Here is a 21,904-nt window from a genome sequence, read left to right as displayed (position 1 = left end):
TAGACGTTTTTATTCTCTAGAGTCTAGGTGATTGACTAAAACCTATAGTTTGAAATGTCCAAATAACATGTTTTCCATCTACAATTCAAACTCTTTAAAAAATGTATGTGAATGGGGTGTAGATGCCCGAGTGGTTAAGGCACATACCACATATAGGCTCTGACGCAGCCTGACAGCAAGTCACAGGTTCAATTACCGAACCCGACAGACCTTTCCTGCGTGTCACTTTCCCCAGTTTCCCGTCAATCTCCACTGTACCATCGAAATAAAGGCAAAAAAGACCAAAACATATTAAAAAAGCACAAAAAAAAGAATGTATGTGAATATAACTATATACGTTGAAACCAATCTCAGACTAGGTCTTTAATGAGTCACTCTCCATGCAGACCAGTAAAAGGTTAAGGCCATTGTTTCATTGTAAGCTAATGGTTTTCATCTTTGCAGTAGGCTCAGAGCTAATCACTGCCAGAATGTTGTTCAACAGAATGTCACATCTTTTATATCATTGACCTTTCAGTTTATACACTCCCTGCCTTGCCAGCATCCTTTCTTTCTTCTAGCCTCAAAATATTGTCAACAACAAATTTGAAGTAAATCATTAAAAATACCAAAGTAAAAGGGTAAAAGGGTTTTTCTTGCAGACAAGGATACCAGCGGTATATAGCAACATGAATAGTCCTCTCCCAAAGCCAGAACTGAGGACTGAAGCTCTAATTAGAGATGTCATATTGATGCATGGCCAGGAATTGCAGCTCCATAGACAATGAATGGGAGAATGAAATTTGCGGGCACATATGACATTTGTGTGAAATTCTACATCCAAACGATGTTTACATAATGGCGGCACTGCCTACTACCCTAAACCAGTAACTGTACCATAATTCAGAAAAGAAGCCTCCTGATTACTCACAGTCAAATCATGGCTTTTCCACGAAGGTCTGAGAACCAAACATTATAATTTCTTCTGTAATTAATGTTTTCATTGCAAGTACAGGGATTTGCCGGGATTCTCTTCATTCGTTAGACTAGAGATCATACGGTATGAGGCATACATCAAAATATTAAGGGACAGGACAGCAACATAAATAATGTGACATGAATAATGCCAATGTCATAAAACTCACATTCAGCAGTATTGGGAGCTCAACACCTATATTACAAACTGCAAAATTATGAGAAAATAAACAAAGGAGACAGACCTGTGACAGAGGTCTGGATAGCCTGTGACTCCTTTCATCTGGAGACCAGGGTCGCAGCTGGATGCTATGATAAATGGGAAACATGAGTCAATCAACTGTGTATGATAGCTCATTCACCGTTGGTTCAATTAAATTACAGTAAAGGTTATTGAAATAAAATGTATCATGACGTATACAACAAAGAATATTGCACAATATTCAATGCCATTTACATAATTATGTGTAGTGGCTGACCCATTAAAACAGGAAAGCATCAATGTCATTTTAGATTTTAGCACTATCTATTAAAAAATAGCAGATACATACAAGCTCACCTCTGTGAGCTTGTGTGAGAACTACTGATTTAGAAGGCATTTGTAGAATAGGCCTCAGGTCTTATTGTAGCAGGGAAGGGAATCAGATGGCGCCATTTCCAGTCTGCATAGAGTGGATTTGGGGCTTGAACTGTGACCTACAGTACAAAATGACCCATGAGATTTCCAAAAGGGTATACAGAGTGAAAGAGTGGTGAACGTTCCACATTCTGGCCTTTTGTTGGTGTGAATGAAAACAGTGGAATGTGATATCCTGTGCATATCCTTTGTTACTACAGCACAATCCCATGGCTCCACTTTCTGTCCGTCGCTCTTGTACCTATTCACTCTGGGCCTGTTTTGGAGTCAAAGGAGCACTTATTGTAACATGCGGTCCATACGGTGGTTGTCTAAACAGTAGTCATGTTTCTAAATGGGATCCAATGGTCTCTCCATCAAGTCTTTGAGAATATGAGCAGTAATATCAGTGACAATACATTGAATGTATTCTGCAAATAATCCTCTCATGAGGACTGATAATGATGCATCTTTTTAAAATATAGCTATATAAGGTTAATATTAACGGAACCATACAAAGCATCATACTTGGATGTGTAGTGTATAGATGAATTATGATAATACGATATTATGATAGCGCCATGATAGGAGGAAATAACTCTTGAGACATGAGTTCCAGGTGAAGCTAACCTGTGGCGTTTACAACATAACAGTACAGTTATAGCCAACCTGCCTGGAAATGTACACAGAGGGAGGCGAGGCGGAGCCGAGCCGAGCTCAGTACCGGAAGTCTCATGAGACGAGACTTCACCTGTGATTTCCTTAAAGTCCTTTTATCAACACTACGGCAAGTCAGTTGGGACACTACCACTGTGGAGTGAACATATATCAGATATCTGCAATTGAGCAGAATTAATAGGCGATTTAGCGATTCTTGTTCTAAGCTGCGGTGGGACTCGGGAGATTGGACAACACTGACCAATATGAAAAAGATCACTTGTACCAGTCTGTAGGGGTTATAATAACATCAGAAAAATGTGAAAAAAACAGTTTTAGGCAGAATTCACCTTTAAGACCAACACACCCAATAGGCGCAAGATAATTTGGTATTTAGATAACGTCGGAGCATGGTCTAAAAATGACAACTGCGTCGGTTGGAAGATAGCAATGGCATTGGCGCTGCCCATTTACGCCACCTTGCACCAGTGCTCTTTTTTTTTAATTTTTTTTTAATTTTTTATCCCACGATTTTGTAACCCAGTTTTTCTTTTCACCCAGTGCCAATTGTCTAATGTAATCCTGGGCGCTACACTTCCTCTGCCAACCTGGGGGGGCACCGGACTGACCTCATGCCTCCTTCTATGCATGAGGAGTCCAAGCTGCTTCTTTTCACCTGACAGAGGGGAATTTCCCCGGCCGGACGTAGCGCGTGGAAGGGACACGTTATTCCGACCAGTTCCTTTCCCCTTCATCAGGCGCCCCGGCTGGCCAGGGGGAGGTAGTTTTAGAGACCAGGATTACGGCATGTTTTTGTGAGGGTATCTACCCTAGGGGACACGGGGAGAACATGCAAACTCCACACAGAAAGGCCCTTTCGCCAACGGGTATGGGCAATGATGACGCGGAGGAGGGAACACGGCGCCAGTGCCCACAGCGTCCCCAGCGGGAATCGAACCCAGGACCTTCTAGCTGTGAGGCGACAGCACTACCAACTGTGCCACCGTGCCCCTACCAGTGCTCTTTTTTAACACTTTGTTTTATTTTGCAGATAAACTAAACAGAACAAAATAGTGCCTTTTGTTGCTGGTTGGTGTCAGCACGTCTCTTTTTCCATCAGGGCTGGGTGGGGGCTCAGGGGAGTAGGGTCCGGGAGAAAGGGAGGCTGGGCTGCAGATGGTGTATTCTCTATAGTTCTGGTTCTCATCCCGACTAACCAGCACCGCCTCCTGCATGACAAGAGTTTAATTCAGTTTAGTTCAGAGTAAGCTTAATAAGTCGAGTAATATTGAGTGTTGCCAAAGACTGGGAAATAACACAGAACAGGAAATTCAGGGGGGGGGAAAGAATCGTACTAAATAGATGAATACAGTCCAACACAGAATAGATGCATTCAGAAGATGTACTGTATATGATTTTAGGCAAACACACACACACACACTTGCAGAGCATGGAAATGGAAAGTTTAAGTAAGACCTTGAGAAATTATTTCAGAGGTCAAACAGTCATCATGGAGTAAGAGAAACCGGGCCCAAGGAATTGTTATTCAATACCACCATATAGCTTGATGACAGTCTGAGTCACACAAATTAAGGCTTGTATTCCTGATGTGCTACCAATGGGACTCCACTTTGGTCCTACAGTACATCCCAATAAAACACAGGAACCTGTGCTGACATATAACATTCTCTTGGATCTTGTTAATCCTTCATAAGCAGACAGGTCTCATAATATAAAGAAATAATGAGAGAAAAGAGAAGCAGACACTGAATTTGTTAGCCTCTAAGGCATAAACCAATTACAAAGCCCCATTAGGACAACAGGGACACAAAGATGCAGTCGTTTAACAACAGTGATGGTAGGAAACACCATTCTGGGCATACTAGTGCATGGAAGAATGTCTCCATTATCCAAATGGTTGCCAATAAAACAAACTAAATTAAACACACAAGAAGCCAGTGTTCACAGAGAAGCCCTACGGTACATCATCACAGATGTGCCCATCATTCAGAAACCACACTGACCTGGAAGCGTCCGGTGAGCTGCTCTGGTGTGCTGATTCCATTGGTTTGTCCAGGACTGGCAGGCTCAGGTCTGAAGGGATCGAAATACAACAAGGCTCAATTGAATGCAAACACTGATAATGTGCACAGCAACGCTTTGACATCTCAGCTTCATTCCCATGTGTGGGGTAAAGCCAGAATCATTTCTGTCTGCACAATGTCAAAGACATTAGAAGACCCAAAGTCAACTCAGGAAGCTGATATTATCACATACTGCATGCAATTCTTTTCTTACAATTTTCATTAACTTGTCATGGCTAATGTACAGATTTTGCGGCGCAACACCGAAATGGAAATAAATCAAGACAATTAGTTAGTAGTTAGTTAGCAACTAAATCAAGACAATATCTTGTGTGAGTATCGTAGGGATGAGTGTTGCGGTGAATGCTAAGTAAGAATCTTTTCTCAAGTGGAAAAAATATCAGGAGGAAGGAGGAAAAAAATATCCTAGTGCTGGAGAGTGGGGAGCATAACCAGCAGTATGTTGTTTGGATTCGTACACTATTGCACACAACAGGTACAGCAAAATACTAAAATGAAAAGCCCTTCTTCAAGAACTATTCCATGTTTCCACCAAGGGCCTTTTTTCCATTTTTTCACTGTGCTTTCTTAAATAAAAAAGCATATTCTGTAAGCAACTCCATCATTGAATTTGGAGGGGAAAATGTGGGCAGTGTAGGAGGCCAACATAAACAAATCCAGTGCCCCCCTGGCTGCAGGACCAGATTGTGCCTGGCTCTTGGTTGAGTCAGGGGTAATGGAGGCACACAGGAAGGACCTGGATGCCTGCGGTAAATCGCCCAGAAACACACCTCTAGTGTATACCAGTGATTCGCAGCCTTTTAAATTTCAAGCCCCAGTTTGATATGCATCAGGCCACAGACTGCGATTTGATACGATTTTTATCTCTCCGATTCTGATCGATCTACACTGCAAAATCCTCAGTTAATTTAACTAATTTGCAAACTGTCAGAATAGACCTGTAAGGGCTATTTGGTTCTTAAAGATTGTATTTTTCCAGTTTTTCATGTGTCTATGAGGTGACAGTACTTCATTAGACACCCTGGAGTAGTTTTTATGTGCAATGGTGTATTAACTTTGTATTTAGGGTTTCTTCCTGGAGGCTGATAACCTGACGCTGCCAGATGAGGGCGGTATTGCGGAAACATATTCCCCAACACAACACTCATCTGGGATCTCTGACGGAGTTGAGCCCTGAGTCAGATCTGCTTCGTACCGAACCAATCAGCGTGAGCTAAAGGCGGGATGCGGATGTGACGGTATATAGACACGTCGATATGATTGGTTGTGTTTGCACGCCCACACGGTGATAGACAGACGCTCCCATCCAATCATCTACCATGTATCTTGAAAAAAAGGAACAGCCCCGTCATCGAATTTGCTTCCGCGATCCCAGATCCAAATAAGCTGTGAAACAAATTTGTGTAGCAAGCTTTTTGGATCTGGCAGCGTCAGGTTAGGAGGCTGAACCCTTGACAGTGAAACGGGCCAATGAAATAAACCGTAATATAGTGACACCACACTATCAGCCCCTCTCCTAACCCCTCCCCCTTTATCATACAACTACAGCTGTGGGTGCGGCTTCAGTTCAGGTGGATCACCACCCATCACCACCCACCAGGCAAACCAGGCAATGAACTGGTGGGCGTGTCCACATAAAAGCATGATTTTAACAAATACTGTACACTTTTTGGAAAATGTTCTTCCCCCTTATATTATAATAATACCTGATGTTAATACCATGTTTTAGGGTGGAAAAAAATCGTGGCACTCCATCTTTAACTATGAATCATTTAGGTGAAACTGTCAGTGTCACTGCAAACCAGTGTCACTGCAATCTCATGAGTGTTTTAATTAATTTAATTCTGAGCATGTACATTTTGTATTTATATAGAGAACTAGAACTGCACTCTGTCGAGTGCCTACTTGCTTGTTGCACACAGGCCTACTAGTGCGCAAGCAGAGCGCACAAGTACTGTCGACCGCTACAAACTATCAAATCTCAGCTTCTCTGTGAAACAACGTTTGAAATATTGAATTATTAGGTTTAGCTATTTGCTACGTACCTAGTTTTTGGAGGTAAAAAAGTAGTATTGTGAAGTATGGTAAAAGTTTCTATCTATAAAATAAATACAGTTCTATCGATTTAGAAGTGTCCTGGATCCCTTTTTAGTTTCTCAAAGAAAAATAAATCATCGATATCTGATGATTTTTTTTATTAATACGGATGACTGACGGCTTTCGATGGTGACTTATATGTCGATCAGTGTCGGGTGGATTAAAGGAAATTCCTCTATGTATATGCATATGTAATTTGTAAATTGATTAGCGGTATACTGTGGTTACTTTGCGTATGCCCCGTTAGATGAGTATGTCTCGTAGCAGCATATCACGTCAGGGTATAACTGGTACAACTAGCTCTCAATGTCGGGAGGATTAAAGGTAATGCCCCTATGTATACATGTATGTAATCTGACACCACATATCAAGCACAAGTAGTCATTACATCATACGCTGGCACGACGCATACACATCAAACGGCGACATAAGCATCGAAGCACTGGACGAAAACTATTACTTGCGCGCTCTGCTTGCGCAAGTAATAAAGCACCGAAGTCTGACGTCACTTTCAGTAGAGGGCACCAATCCACAGGTTAATGTATTTTTTTATTTGCATTGAAATCCCCATAGGGGGATTTTAGGTCGCTTCATATAAGAACTGTGTTAGTCTCTGGGTTGTTTGACTCATTTCTAACTCTCATTTTGTTACTCTTTGGGTACATTTGTACATTTCCACCTTCAGTCGATGCTTCATATCCATAATATGAGTGAAAAGGCCGGGGTGATCGGTTTATTTTTCAAACACAGTTCTTATATGAAGAGATCTACAATCCCCCTATGGGGATTTCAATGCAAATAAAACTGGACTGCATGGCGCCCTCTACTGACAGTGACGTCAGGACTTCGGTGCTCTATATGGCTAAAAGAGGGAAAACTCTATTTACAACAGGCAGTCATGAGGCACCACTTACTGTAGGTGGCATATTAAAAAGGCCAGGCAGAAAAGGTTACTGGCTGCTTTGAATTAGGAATTGGGCCTAGTGGGAAAATGCTCATCGCAGCATAAGTTCTCTTGAATTCCACTGGTGATCTGGAACGGTTCCAGTTGCTAACACTGGACAGCAGGCTCACACAGGAGAACGTTATGGTCTTCAGACAATGAGAGACAAGTCTGAGTTAAATGTGTTAAATGAGTTAAATCCGTTGTGTCTGACCTCTGACTCCTGGCTACAGGTATCCTGTACAACAGCAGATGATTTAGCACAGGTTAATAGGGAATACCCGTCACCTTTCACCTAACCACAGAAAGGTGAAAATACTGGCCTAACTTCTCTGGAGAGCACATAACAGAGGTTTGAGCAACGTCTTGGCTAGATATACAATCTTTGCTCGTAGCTTCTTAGATTACTTCTTAGTATAATGAAAAACAATGTTAGTATAGGGCTGCAACGATTAATCTTACAATTTAATTTAATTGACCTCTGATTGGTTGAAATAGCTATCTACCTGTGTTTCAAAAGAGCATGACAGCACAGCTAATCAAAATATATCAGCTGGGCTGATCAGACGGAATCTTGCAGAGCAGAGCCGGCTACATGGCTAAGCTAGCAGTTTGCTGCCGTACTTGTAGTAGCTAAATTAAAATGTCTTAAATACAATGAGATTGAGCCAACAGTTAAGTTTTGTTTTGTTTTAGTCTGAGAGAAGTTGTCTAGCGTGGCTAAGTAAACAAGGACTCCGTCTCTGTCAGACAGACCACATATTTCCAGGATAACAGAGATAACACATATTGCAATATTGCAAATAGAGTAGCAAAAATGGACTGTGAAGTCTGATAGGCGTGCAACACAAGAGTTGAGACGAAAAACCATTTAAGTCATTGGGGGATAAAAACCATTTATCCTGAACCCTCCCCCAAAAGTCCCATCTGTCCTCCTGACCCCTTATCCATAATTTATGGATAATTATGGACTTAAATAGTTCTTTGTCTGAACTCTACTAATCAATTTAGGCGTTTAATTTAGAAATAACTCAATGTGTTTATATTGATAGATTCATCAATATAAATAATAATAATAAAGTACACTTATAATATATTCACTAGAGTAATTCACTGCCATTCAGAGTAATCATAAGAGAATAATCGATAGATGTAGCCTCATTAGAGTACAGTACAACACTGCACAAGACGTTACAGTAACACAACAGAAAAGAGCCATCTCCAGTGTGCGACGCCGACTACACACTATATATATCCAAGAGGTCTTCAGATGTTAGCAGCTGCAAAGAGCCATCTCATTACAGAGGCCAATAGGATCACAGAGTGAGAACCCCCGGTCTGGTCAACATGACATCATCCACAAGGAGGTCAATGGACAATGGATCCCAAAGACGTGGCTGTGAACCAAGCCTGGCTAAAAAGCATCAATGACAAGACACTGATAGTAGAGTTCCTTTGTGTGACAAAGAAGCCTGCAGTTGGCAGCGTCTGGAATGAATGTGTTATTGGATGTGTCAGCACTAGAGCTGTGCCTCTGTAGTTAGCAGCAGACACGCCTTAAACCAACACTATCCTATTCTGAGGACAGGCTAATGCCTGCCTATTCTGAATTTCTGATGGGCAATGGCAGCTCTCATGGTGCCACTGCTCTTTTGATGGGGACAAACTGCCAACCAGCTACTGAATAAAATAGTCAAAATACTACACTGTTAAATTAATATTAGGGGCTATTAGTGCAAAAATGTCTGCAAGGTTAATTGGCGTGGAAAGTCTTGAGTCCTATTAAGATCCCTGCTAATGGACACATTAACATAAAGATCCTTGCCACTGAAGACAGTGACATGAAGGTCCTTGCCACTGGAGACCTTCTATAAAGACTGGGCCCAGGGATGTGGCAGTGCAGTGCTACACAGTGCCATTGTCTCACTGGGCAGGCAGGGAGTCACAGTGTTGTTTCTGGCAATGAAGGAGACATGAGGTCAGCAGGGAAAAATCCACTCACATGGACAGCGGGTATCCAAGGAGGAAGTGTGTGCTTGTGTGTGTGTGTGTGTGTGTGTGTGTGTGTGTGTGTGTGTGTGTGTGTGTGTGTCTGAGAGAGAGAGAGTGTGAGTGTGAGTGTGAGTGTGAGTGTGAGTGTGAGTGTGAGTGTGTGTGTGTGTGTGTGTGTGTGTGTGGGGGGGGGGGGGGTGGTTACTGTACGTGACAAAAAATGAGAATATAAAGAGGAACTTTAATCAAAATGCCAGGAGAGACCAGTCTCATTTCTAGTAGCCAGCTGCCTTTTGGCAAACTTCAACACAAACTTTATTTACTGGACGATGGCATGGGAACAGAGTATTTTGGCATCGTAGCTCCGATACACATTGGCATTTCCGTTGATTACCATCGCCTGTTTGTTTTTGGGGAGCTTGGGTGGTAAAAAGAAAATATAAAAACAGCATATGAAACAGAGACATATGCTGAGTTTGTCCATGCTTGCCCAAGCATGGACGGGCCACAAACCCAGGAAATCGGACTCATATGGTGTTAATATGGTCTACTACCACAGTGTAATAAACTGTATGAAAAGGAACTAGCCTATGCATGCAAGCTTGCTGCCCCAGCATAAACTGCACATCACCATGGCAAGAATGAATCAATATGTAAACATCTATGCTCAGACGTCTCTGCATGCCCACACAGCTGCGGGCCCCGTGTGTACCGGTACCTCTCTACCAGCAGCTGCAGCTGGGTTTTGGAGTTCTTGATCTTATTTTGGGCTTCAACGTTCAGCATTTCGGTTGTGTTCTCTCCATTGATCTCCAGGATGACATCACCGGGTTGAAGGGCTGCCTGCTCTGCTTTGCTGCCATCGTTGACCTGTCAAAAAAACAACAACAAAAAAAAGGTATATGAGCTATGGTTTAGTTACCCTCTGAACCCTAGGACCAGGTCGATGCTTTAGGGACGCAATCCATCTGGCAAGCAGCTCCGATCTTATGACTATGCAGGTTATTTGTTAATGGCTGATGTGCAGCACAAAGACATGTTTGAAAAAAAATGGTGATACATTAGGAGTTACTGTTGGACAGTTTTAAACATTCCTTCACACCGATACCAATACTCTCAATATAAAGAGAATATACAGTATTCCCAAAATCAGCACACACTATAGCTCTTCACACACATGGAAACAGGCAAATACTGGGTTAACATAGTGGGATTCATGACACCCTTGGGGAGAAGCCATTAGTGAGAGAGGAGCTGTTGGTTTGACTGCCAGGGCCTGACCTTTGCCCCCTAGCTTCTCCACATGTCAAAGCCAACAGAACGCTGTCTACATCCGAGGGATTTTCACATTAATGGAACCAAAACACAACAGTCTTAGACCTAATTCATACTTACGCGTGATTTATATTTGTCTGCACTACAGTAATGTGATACACTGAAGATGGTAGATGGACTATTTACAAGAACACAGCACAACACGTGAGCTTGCAGATCTGCTACTCACTGGCAACTACGGTACTAGAAGTATAAATCAGGATATATATATATTTTTTTATTTGTTTTTGGCTTTTCTGCCTTATAGATAGTATCAAGTGAATATAGACAGGAAAGAGGGAGAGAGAGGGAGAGAGAGACATGCAGCAAAGGTCGTCATGAACGGGACTCGAACACGCAACATGCTGTCAGGCCAAAGCCTATATGTGGCATGCGCCTGGACCACTTGCCAGCGGGCGCCCCTAAATCAGGCTTTACTGTAACTGAGGAATGTCATAAAATCTCCCTTGTGTCTTTAGTTTTCGATCAAAGTTACGATTTTGTGGAGTTTGTGAACATGCAGTGTTTCACAAGAACTATGTTGTGCAACTCAAGTATTTGGAGGTGCTTCTGTTTTATGATGTCATGCTCATGCATGCAGCGGCATGAGCTTTGATTGGTCTACTTTTAAGTGGACAGACAAACCCCACTTTAAATGGCTTGGCCAACAGCCACACCATAAAGAAATCCACACACAACCATACAAACACAAAAGACTAATTATGAGGCTGTTGACTTTGCAGCTCCTTGCCCTTTCAGAGAAGAGCGTGACATTTGCCATCAGCGGGGCTTCCCCCACAATTAAAAACAGAGAGGAAATACGACAAAGAAAGCAGAACAAAACATACAAAGAGTCAATCAATGGGAATGAAAGGGTCTCCAAATTTCTCTACAGGGAAAATGGCTGCATGTGGGAGAGAGAAAGAGAAGGCCAGTCAACTGGGAGTTTGTCCATTTTGTAAAGAAGGGGGACAGAGGTGCCACGTCTGTGGGCCCTGTGGGTAATTAAGCATTGCTTTGGCGACTCACCAGTGCATGCCTTTTCTGATCAGGGCTCGCCTGGTTTCACATAAACTAAGAGCTGTGGGATTCTTTTTCCAGGGCCCATGTCCTGGCAGAAACAGGGGCAAGCCATCTTTGAGGGAGATGAGAAAGAGGGCATACATGCCGTTCCTGTGCCAAGGCACCAACCACCTCAGATGGCCCAAGCTGGGCTGTCTAACCAAAGGAGGAAACAGCATGGGGTGGGCAAACAAAACCGCTTCTCCAACTGCGTTTTACAACCCTCTCTTGGTGATGAGGTTTCTCTCGCTGTTTGAATCCCTGTCACTTCACAGAACCGTTTGATATTTGAGACGAGAAAACATGCTGACACTGTTTACTGGATAGCAGGACCAAAACGACATGGGAATGCCCATTATTCATCAGATGACCTGTTTTGCAAACATAAATTGTCAAGGGAGTGGGGGTAAACAAAAGTGTCAATCCATTTGAAGCACTGTTACCCCTGCCATGGTTTTACATCATTTTGAGGAGCTACCGGGGAAGTTGACCTGGATTTTTCCAGGCTGTGGTGGTATGGAAGGGGCAGTGGGCAAGCAAGGGTGTCACAGGCATGCAGGGCCCAGTCTGCCAGGGGTTTCCTGGTGATGTTTACCGTCTTCCGTCTGTTCCCAGTGGAAATGTTTCCCTTCTTCTGCACTATCTTCCTGAATTGGAACATTTTGAAAAGGAGCGACAAAAACAACACACACGTGCCAAGACATGAACTTGCATGTGTATATGACCAGAGGCAGCTATAATGTGCATCCGCATTCTTTTGGTCCCTCTCGTATGTAAACACACACATGCATTTACAGTATCTCATCAACACTCAGGAATCAGGAACCCCACCCCCCTAACCCGAACATAACAGTAATCACTGGTTTCCTTCTAATGTAGTCTACTTCCATTCCACTTTGGAAGTCAAGGAAACAGGTATGAAGGAGCCTGTGAAACACAAACAAACACGAGAACTGCAAAGAGGCAGTGCAGCCATTGAGGAAGTTGAGTTGGCAGGGCATGTCATTATCGGCTATGTTTTGACAAAAACAGAGGATATGTGTGATAAAGTGTGATAAGATGTGACCAGGCCCGGCAACTCACAAGGCCATTTGGGATTACCTTTGATACTGTAATGGCCTTCTTGAAGTCCCTTCCTCCGTATATTCTGAAGCCCCATGGGGAAGGGCCAATCAGGTTCATTGTCAGTTCCATCATGTGGTCAGGTCAAAACCCTGTGGAAATAAAAGATGGAAAGAGAAAATACAAGAAAGCAAGTATAGTTAAATGCATATCATCGCTGTCATGCAGAAACTGCGCTTGTTCAAACCCTCTTTTCTTAGTTTGCTGCTGAATAGTGAAAATGGATTCAGTTCCCAAGAAGAAATACACTTCTAAATTTCAGTCCACTTGCTGCAAGAGACCTTCCCCTTTCTAAACCTTAAACCAGTACATCCTAACTGCTAGCCATGCACATACAGACAATATTCATTTACTTGGGGGGGGGGTTCTTCAACATAACATAGCGGTGGGAGAACGGACGGACACACACACACACACACACACACACACACACACAAGTTCCTGCTACTCATGTTAATATCAGGTGAACAGGTGAAAAGTGTTATTATTTGCATAAGCCGCCTTTTATCTCCTAAAACGCTTCACTTCCACTCGCCTAAGTCCTCCTGACACAGCTTGTGTAACCACATCAAATAGGAATGGGAGGAATCTGAGACCAAAGGCACATGACTAACATAGCTAAAGTGCCTACAAAAGCCAGAGTTTCATTAACTCCAAATGTCCTTCTTGAGACAGAGAAGAAACATGCCAAGGCGTGCCGTTCCCACAGCGTACAAGGACTCACGCATTAAAATGATGTGCCAAGTAAATCTATAATAATGCTTCTTATTATGTGCTTATTTTAGATGATATGGTTTGCAATACAATTTACTGCTATTTCTCCCCAGTCAGTCTGCTTCCGAGTGTAAATCTATTATAATGTATGATAAGTCAATATAAAGAATGAACTGCCACCAACGTGAAAGGTTCTAATGGTTCTGTACAGTATCTAGAGTGATGATTTTGTACACAATAGCTGCTGGGTTGACCATATTCAACATTGGAACTGTATTTTGAAAGGTTGCAAGAGACAGTAGACATGGACTACCATGTGGTGAGAGATGTTTCAGAGTCATTCCTGTGCCTCCGGATATGGCAGACCTCACAATCATCTCAAATATGGTTGAAATCTAAACAAAATGTGGACAGGCTCCTGTTGAGTGAAATACTCCCCATAAACAGAGAGCTCTCTTGGATAATAAACATAGAATTAGCACACAAAAAAAGATTATGCATGGCAAATTGATAATTGGCAACAATAGTGACGGCGCATACTAGGCCACTGTGGCATTTCGATTTTCTCCAGTTAGCCTACGCAGCCTGGTGCATGATTATAGGCTTCAGTGGTCTGCTTTAGTCCATCTGTGTGGATGCACAAACACAGGGATGTGTACATTCTAATTTTGTGTACACCAACTGCATGAATATGCTAACCTAAGTTGGAGTTGGCAGAAAAGGCCAGACATAAATACTATGATGATCACAAGGCTATCTCTGATGATTGTCATCAATTTAGAAATGATTATTGCCTATCCAGGTCCTTGTTGATTTGGGCAGTCTCAGAATATGGTGCTGAAAACTTATTTTTTCAATACTTTGTTGGAGCTCCACTGGTCCCATTTGTTTGGCATGGGAGCTTAATCCTTCAGAAATCAGAAACTATTTTGACAGTCAGACAATTTGGCATCATTTAGGCCGGGTTTTAAAATGATTATATAATGTAAAGCATAAATAAACAGGTAATTCACAACTACCAGTAATGTAGTTCTCTGACGGAAGCTGGGTGTCTATAAGGAATTCACGAGGCCATATCTCATTAATTATTATTCTGGTTGTGATTCAATTAAGTGTTGCTGTACCATCATGTAAAATTCATACAATTAGCTTCAGGCTGGCACACAGAAACAGCTAAATGATACACACCCAGCATTAATGTTATTAGCTTAAACCCTCTGGGCTGGGCAGTGGTCACCAAATTATTTAAAGCGGTAATAACATAAATGTCACTGCCTGCTGTAGCTAATCCAAATTAAGCATTTAGTAGAAAATGGGAAATTACATTTTCCACTACATTTACAGATATAAAAGGCTCAGGTAATAATTCAGTTTATCCGCTAGGAAAGGTGTAAAGCCAAACACACTAGACATGCTAGAAATGTGGCCGATACTGGAAAACCACTGAGCCATGACTTTATGCTGGCATTTCCTGTTTTGGCTATAATGAATGACTCAGAATCAGATTACCATTTTATCCAGTTTATGCAAGCATTAGCCTAGGCCTAATATAAGTAAAGTTTATATTTACAACCTAGCCTAGGTAGCCTGCTTGCAATTGTCGTGCACTGATTGGAGTTTGATAGCAAGTAGACATACAGGCCAAAGCACTGGTTCTCAAACATCTTATCTGTGTGTGTGTGTCTGCATGCACACATACTGTATTGTTTCAGCAATTGAACCACTATGCAATATTATTGTAAAAAGATAAAGGCAACAGATAATAGCCTATACCATCAATAATGTGACTAAGAAGGTGCCTGCCTCGGCGATCAATATAATAGCCTATCAACTTAGTGTCAGTATTGCAACCAATCAGTTTAGAAACTAAACCATGGTCTTGCATCTACGTAGTTTTGACCATTTGTACTGAAATGTTGCTTTGTTATGGGGACTTGCGATTGCTGCTGCAGTATGCTGGAGTTGATCCACAGGCAAAATAGTGGTTCAGAACTTAGAAGCATCAGGCATGTCATCAAAATTGTAATATTTTGACATCTGGTCATCTTTTGGAATCTTGATCAAGCTTACTGTGAGAGAACAGAGGAGCTTGTGGTAGTGGGCCAGATTGTATAAGCATTAGTTATCCTTGTAATCACTGGATTACAGTCTCATACTGCAGACATTGATGACTATGCAAAGCTCACTCTCCTACTTAAAGGACAACTTCACCACTTTTCAACCTATCTTCATATAATAGGTCCTCACTAATAATCATTAAAAAAAAAGATGGCGCAATTTTTTTCTACTGTGTCTCATAGGAGGGCTGTGGGCAGTTCAGAAACCGTCCTCCAGTGACATAATCGATGGGGAATACAAGCCAATAGAAACAGCAGGCTTTCTAGTCCTGAAAAGTTGCAGTATGAAAATGGAAGCCATCGTTCAACGATAATAAAAATCTAAACATTTTTGTAAAACAAAATCTTAAAAAAACAAAATCTGCCTAATGATGAGGTCACTGGAGGACAGTTTCTAAACTGCCCACAGCCCTCCTATGAGACACAGACCGAGTAGAAATCATGCCATTTTATCATGATTAGTGAGGACCTATTATATGAAGGTTGAAAAGTGGTGAAGTGGTCCTTTAATGGAAGCTTATCTACAGAATTACAAAATAGTTATTAAAAATGCCCTCTTCTGTGACACAGAAATGGACTGACACAGACCTGGCATTTGTAGTCTTCACCGGCCCAAAGACACTCACACTACTATGTCTTTATTACTTGTTCTTTTTGTTTTGGCTCAGCCCCGGCCCCATGACTGCTCAGCCCTTCTGGCATCTGCCAGAATTGCCAGAATGTCCAATCTGGGCCTGCCTCTGTGGCTAGACATTTTAATCATGGTCATGATGAAATATGCAACAAAATTCTGATTTTTTTTTTTGTTGCATTTGAAGTTTTCAGATAGTCAAGTGCCAGACAATATGTGATGGTGTTGAATGTGGGTTGAGAAGGAGATGCTGGGATCACAGACCTGAGCAGAATTCCCAGACAAGTCTCAGGCATCAAAGTGGCAACAAAACACAAAAGTAACTTTTTCAAACACACACAACACTTTGTCGCTGATGTATAAATAAATACGGCTGCAGTAAGGATCTAGGACATTAGTTACCGGTACTACAAACTCCCCTCCCTCCCACTCAACACCAGCCCATGGTTGTACATTCCACAAGTGTTTGGGACAGGCAGGGGAGAGACCCAGTTAGTCATTAGCAGACTGGGCCAATTAGCAAGGTTACTGGGCTTTCCATCATTAGGGCCTTAGTTAATTGCTGTGGCCTTGAGAAATGAATGCTGTTATTGGATCTGGGATAATGACAGAGTGAACAGACACCCAAAGGTTCCCAAGCCTCAAGGGGAACTCAATTAGTCCAATGTGCCTCTCGTCTCCTTATCCAACCAGGCATCATGGCATGATGCTTTTTACAAATCCACACACTACACATCATAAAGCTGATAGTGGCAGATAGCGTGAATGTACAGGGGTAACAGTGAGGCTTCACATCTAAAGTCCTGAGTGTCAATTTAACTCTGAGAGTGTGTACAGTCTTAAGAGAGTTACATTAACACTTAGGATTTGCAGGATTTGCCACGGAAGGTCTCAGCTTCTGGTATTGCTAAGCTTTCCCGATAACAGCTAAATACCTGTTTATGGGCTTAAAAAAACACAATAAACTGAATCCTGATGAGAACCTTCTGTTAGAGAAACATACTGAATAAGCGCCAACACACATAAACAATAACCTAAAGGTGCTTTCCATTCCAGTGACATCCCCATGCTTTTGTTGCCATGCCGATTTGGCAGCACAAATTAACACTCCCACACAATAGGGAGGAATTGTAGTCATGAAGTCATTCCTCTGGCTCACATGTCAGCACTCATTCTGTACAGGGGGGGGGGGTCATTAAGACCTGGAATCTAGTAGGTCCAGTGAAATACTCTCACTTCTGACTAATTATACCTTGGACTTGTTTCCCACATACTTTGAACACAGTGACAGCATGGAGTAAAATGGCTCCAAAGGGACAATTTTCCATGGTCACTCTATACTATTAAAGCATTGAATTAGGTGGCTGACTTTATGACAGTGTCAAAGGTGTATTATGAGTTTGATAAAAGGCAATTAAAATCAATGAGGCAGAGCTGCACTTGGGAAAGACTACATTTCAGTTTCCAAGTAGGACAACATATTACTGTACTGCTCTCCAAGGAAAGAGCATGTCACACTTGCATGGACCACTTCTAAAGGCCCTGAGGCACTTGTCATGAATTTGAGATATGGGCTTGGCATGCCAAAGAGACAGAGGCATGAGAAAGATGAACAGTCGTCTGCAAATACTGACTTCAAGTTTTCACTGCTCCAACATGCAGAGAGCTGGGCTTCGGGGCCTCTAAATCGGATCATAATCAGTTTTTTCACTTAAACTGTATTAAATAAAATGGGAGGGGTGGAAAATCTGGTGAAACTGTAACTGGAATAATTTGTGGTAGACAGACAAACTTTATTATGAAACATTCCATGTATCTGATCAAGTATAAACAAACTGAATGAGCCTGAAAGAGTAATTACCTAATCTATGTTTACCATGACTTGAAGAAGACGTCATTTTGGATGAGTGAGTGAAACTTGCCAAAACAAGTCTGTGAAATTGTGTGCAATTTAGAAGAGGTAAGTATGGCAAAATTACTCACACGCCCATGGTGAGGTTTTAAGTTCATTACCACATCAAAATCAGTGAACCTTATGAATGCAACGTTCATTATAGAATTACTAAATTATTATCAAGGTTGTTGTTATCAACAACAATGTTTGTGTGTTTGGTCTACAAACTAACTGTAAACCCATAGTGTTCATTACCTGGCAGTGCAGGTGACCCATAAAGGATTTTGCTGTGTACAAAATACAAAAACAATAAGAATCCCTTGCCTACAAAACAAGATGTCAGGTGACTCAGGCCAGAAAGAACAACAGAAACATAGGACGGTTGAGACTTAGAAATGTTATAACAAGCACTAGATATGAACATTGACTTGGTTGGGACTGCAATCTGGATCCAACTGCTCAACCTTCACTTGATTATACAGAGAACCATGCTTTATGCAGGCTGCTCTTCTTATCCTGTAGCTCAGGGAGGAAAGTCCACTGGATCAAAACGTAAAACAAATGACTCCCAGTGTGCTAGTACAGAGAGTGGCTTGATTAACAAAGCAGATGCAATTCATCCTAGTGAAAGCTCTGGCTGAACTTTGATGTGAAGGAACACTCCAGATTCACCACTATGGCTACAGGGGAATGTTCTTTGAATGAATCACACTTTGCAAATCCCTTGTTCGCGGCCATTTGGCAGTGTGACAGTTCTGCCTGCCTGTGTGAGTGATATTGTTCCGCTGGCGGCTCTGACCTGCACGTTTGGGAAGGGCTCTACCTACCTGAGGGCTGCTTCCAAGGGATGGGTACCTGCTGGACACACGTCCGCCCTCTGAATAGAAAGACAGGAATGCAATGACGAACCTCTCCCAATATGATGAATGGAGTGGATTAGCATTCTCTGCATTTTCCAATCACACCCATGTGGTCAAATATAGTTTCCATCACAAAGACAATGAGAATAAAGGGTGTTGGTTGACATGACATCACATCACATTGACAAATAATTATATAGTCTTTGTGGTTGCTAATAAAACTATATCATTGTGGGATTATTATTAGTGGTACAGTTATTTACTGGAATATATTTCTTTCAATTTGTATACTTTTGTATTGCCCTTTGGGGCTACTGCAGACAGAGGCAGGTTTCTCCCTGCTACAGCAGAATGTATTGTATTGTGTCCTTTGTGAAGTGTGCAGTCAGTGTGGAACAGGACAAGGACGGCACTAGAGCACTGGATCCACTTATCGCTCTGGGCATCATCATTATCATTTGGAGATCATGTTACATCTGTTCACACTAAACACACTTCATTCTCGGCTGCTCAGTCAGCAATCAGGCCAAATCACCACCTCCTCTACAGCACATGCACCATTAGGGCTCAGCTCAACAAAAGGCAGGCACAGTGAAGTTCAGCCTCCCACTACTCAGTTAAAGTTCATCACACGTGTGCTCTACGTATCCTGTTGCAACTATGCATCTCTCAGCACGATTAAAATCTTCTTTGATGCTTGGTTAGAAGTGACTGTGGTGAGGATGGAGAAGGATCTGTTTTTTGCCCGCTCGTCTCAGTCATTTTCTGAAGAAGTTTATGTGAAAAAATAACAACCCAACAGTCAACACCATACTGCCTCACATAAGTTGGAAAACCACATAGCTCTAAATGACAAGTGCGAGCAACGAAAATACTTTCATCTTTCAGACTGCGAAAAAGAAATCTCACACACCATGATACAAACACAAGTTCCTATTTCCAGTGAGAGAAAAACGATCTGTCAGTCATATGACCTCAATAGTATTTAGTGAAAGCTTAACAACTTGCTGGGGTAAAAACAAACCAAGAACCCCAGAAACTGTAGAATAGGGGTGGCGCAATGCTGTCGATTCGATCCAAACTTCAACAAATGGAAAACCTCAGTCTTCACTGAGTCAAAACCTTAATGAGTTGGCATCCTATACTTGCTAATGGAAAAAGGCAACATACTGCCTTAATCTTTACAAAACAAGTCAGTCCCTGCATGGTTACAGTTCTGAGTTGGAACAGTACAGTGCGTTCAAAAAGGCAAAGCCATCAGGAAACAGGCACAATTGGAACTGAGCAGACAGCAGAGGGGAGTTTAGAGAGCAGTGCACATGAAAGGCAGTGGGACAAGCACAATGGAGGAAAGACCCATACACAAACAGCAGTCAGGGGGGCTAGTGGGAACACATGAACCCTGAGAGACATCTTAAGTACTTTCCCACCTGCCAAACACAGTACCACCCAGGTATGTTTATTTCTAAACACTTGAAGTGACCTGCCTGGAGACTTGAACAATGGAAAACACACATTCCAAATGAGCTGGCTTGAACTTGAACCATATATTTACTGACTAAAACATTTATTCAAAAGGATAAATGGGACGATAACAGCATACAAAGTTAAGATCATTTGACATGAATACCATCTTGTTCCCTGTAGAATCCACCTGGCCCATGATCCCATTCATAAATCATAATGATGATTTAATATGGGCACAAGATGCATGGCCATCTGCCTTGGATTTTAAGATTTGACAAACAGTGAAGCATTTTGTGAAGTAGGAAGTTACAAAGCATTTCTGTGGTGTGTGATGAAAGGTTGCTGTATGGTTTACATATGTGTAACCGACTGTTTTTGGATGAATTGCATAAAAATGCCTTCATTTCCCCCTTCTTCTGCATCACACTGCAGACACCTCCTGTGGGGGCTACTATATTAGCTGTAGCCTAATAATCTCAGCATCCATCATAATCAAGCATGCATCGTTGCTCCTGTATTTCCCCAGATTAAAGAGTTTAGGTGTTAAGAGGCATATGAAATGACATCATCAACATTATTGTTAAACTCTGCTCAATTTATTACTGCGTTTCATCAGTGTGATGTCAAATCACATATTAATATTACTTAAGTTCAAAAACTTGTAATCAGTATGATGAGATGTAATTCGCCGTTAATACATTTATAGCCTACTTACCAAAGTTAGTGTTGATTACTGGGGTGAACAGAACCGTGCCTTTACACCTGCGGGTCCTTAACCGCTCTGAGCGCTCCAAAGTAAAGCGCACAGCAGGAGAATGCAAATCCAGTTGCCTCCAAATGTAAATATAACGGGAGGTGATGCGGCTCTGTAAATTCCCCCAGCTTTAATGTCTCCACCACCACGGTCCACGGGTCTGTCTGACAACTAAGGACCAAACGCAGAGCAACCTGGACTTCTTCTTGGATGTTTGTAGCTTCCGAAGTTCCGACAGAGGGTGAGTGAGTGACACGGACAAAGCCACCTGTGGAGACCCGCACACACAGGGGGATGAGCTCACCGTGCCACGTGCTGTTATCAAAATAAACGGATTGACAGAGACTCTAACGCGGGGCGTGTCGCATAAAGAGAAGGTGGTACCAGGCTGATAATTGAGCCATCTATTCAAACGCCTTCCTTAGTTTTGCCTCAGTGCGCCACCTACAGACGTATTGTAGGCTAATAGTTCAATAGTGCTCAAACAAGATAAGCCTTCAGTAGCCTAGTACAAAAATACAAATTGAGTTGACGTTGACTGACTTGCATATAGTTGCATCCGTTATTTGAATACTTTATTAACAGTTTGCAATTTTTACAGAGGT

General features: G+C 42.1%; 1 protein-coding gene across 1 annotated transcript in view; it reads right to left on the bottom strand.

Annotated features, from left to right (window-relative positions):
- The window catches only part of pdlim2 (PDZ and LIM domain 2 (mystique)), a 43,279-nt gene extending 21,662 nt beyond the window's left edge, over positions 1 to 21,617 (bottom strand). Inside the window, exons 1-6 of the mRNA XM_080765101.1 lie at positions 21,261 to 21,617; positions 12,842 to 12,954; positions 10,083 to 10,234; positions 4,252 to 4,321; positions 3,305 to 3,456; positions 1,200 to 1,263 (exon numbers count right to left, since the gene is read on the bottom strand). Of these exons, the coding sequence (XP_080621227.1) occupies positions 1,200 to 1,263; positions 3,305 to 3,456; positions 4,252 to 4,321; positions 10,083 to 10,234; positions 12,842 to 12,937 (534 nt within the window). The 5' untranslated portion in view covers positions 12,938 to 12,954; positions 21,261 to 21,617. The remainder of the gene's footprint in view (positions 1 to 1,199; positions 1,264 to 3,304; positions 3,457 to 4,251; positions 4,322 to 10,082; positions 10,235 to 12,841; positions 12,955 to 21,260) is intronic.
- Positions 21,618 to 21,904: the final 287 nt, after the last annotated feature.

Source organism: Protomyctophum bolini, assembly GCF_963924005.1.
Source record: "Protomyctophum bolini genome assembly, chromosome: 6".
Taxonomy (NCBI): Eukaryota; Metazoa; Chordata; class Actinopteri; order Myctophiformes; family Myctophidae; genus Protomyctophum; species Protomyctophum bolini.
This window is presented reverse-complemented; position numbering and strand designations above follow the sequence as displayed.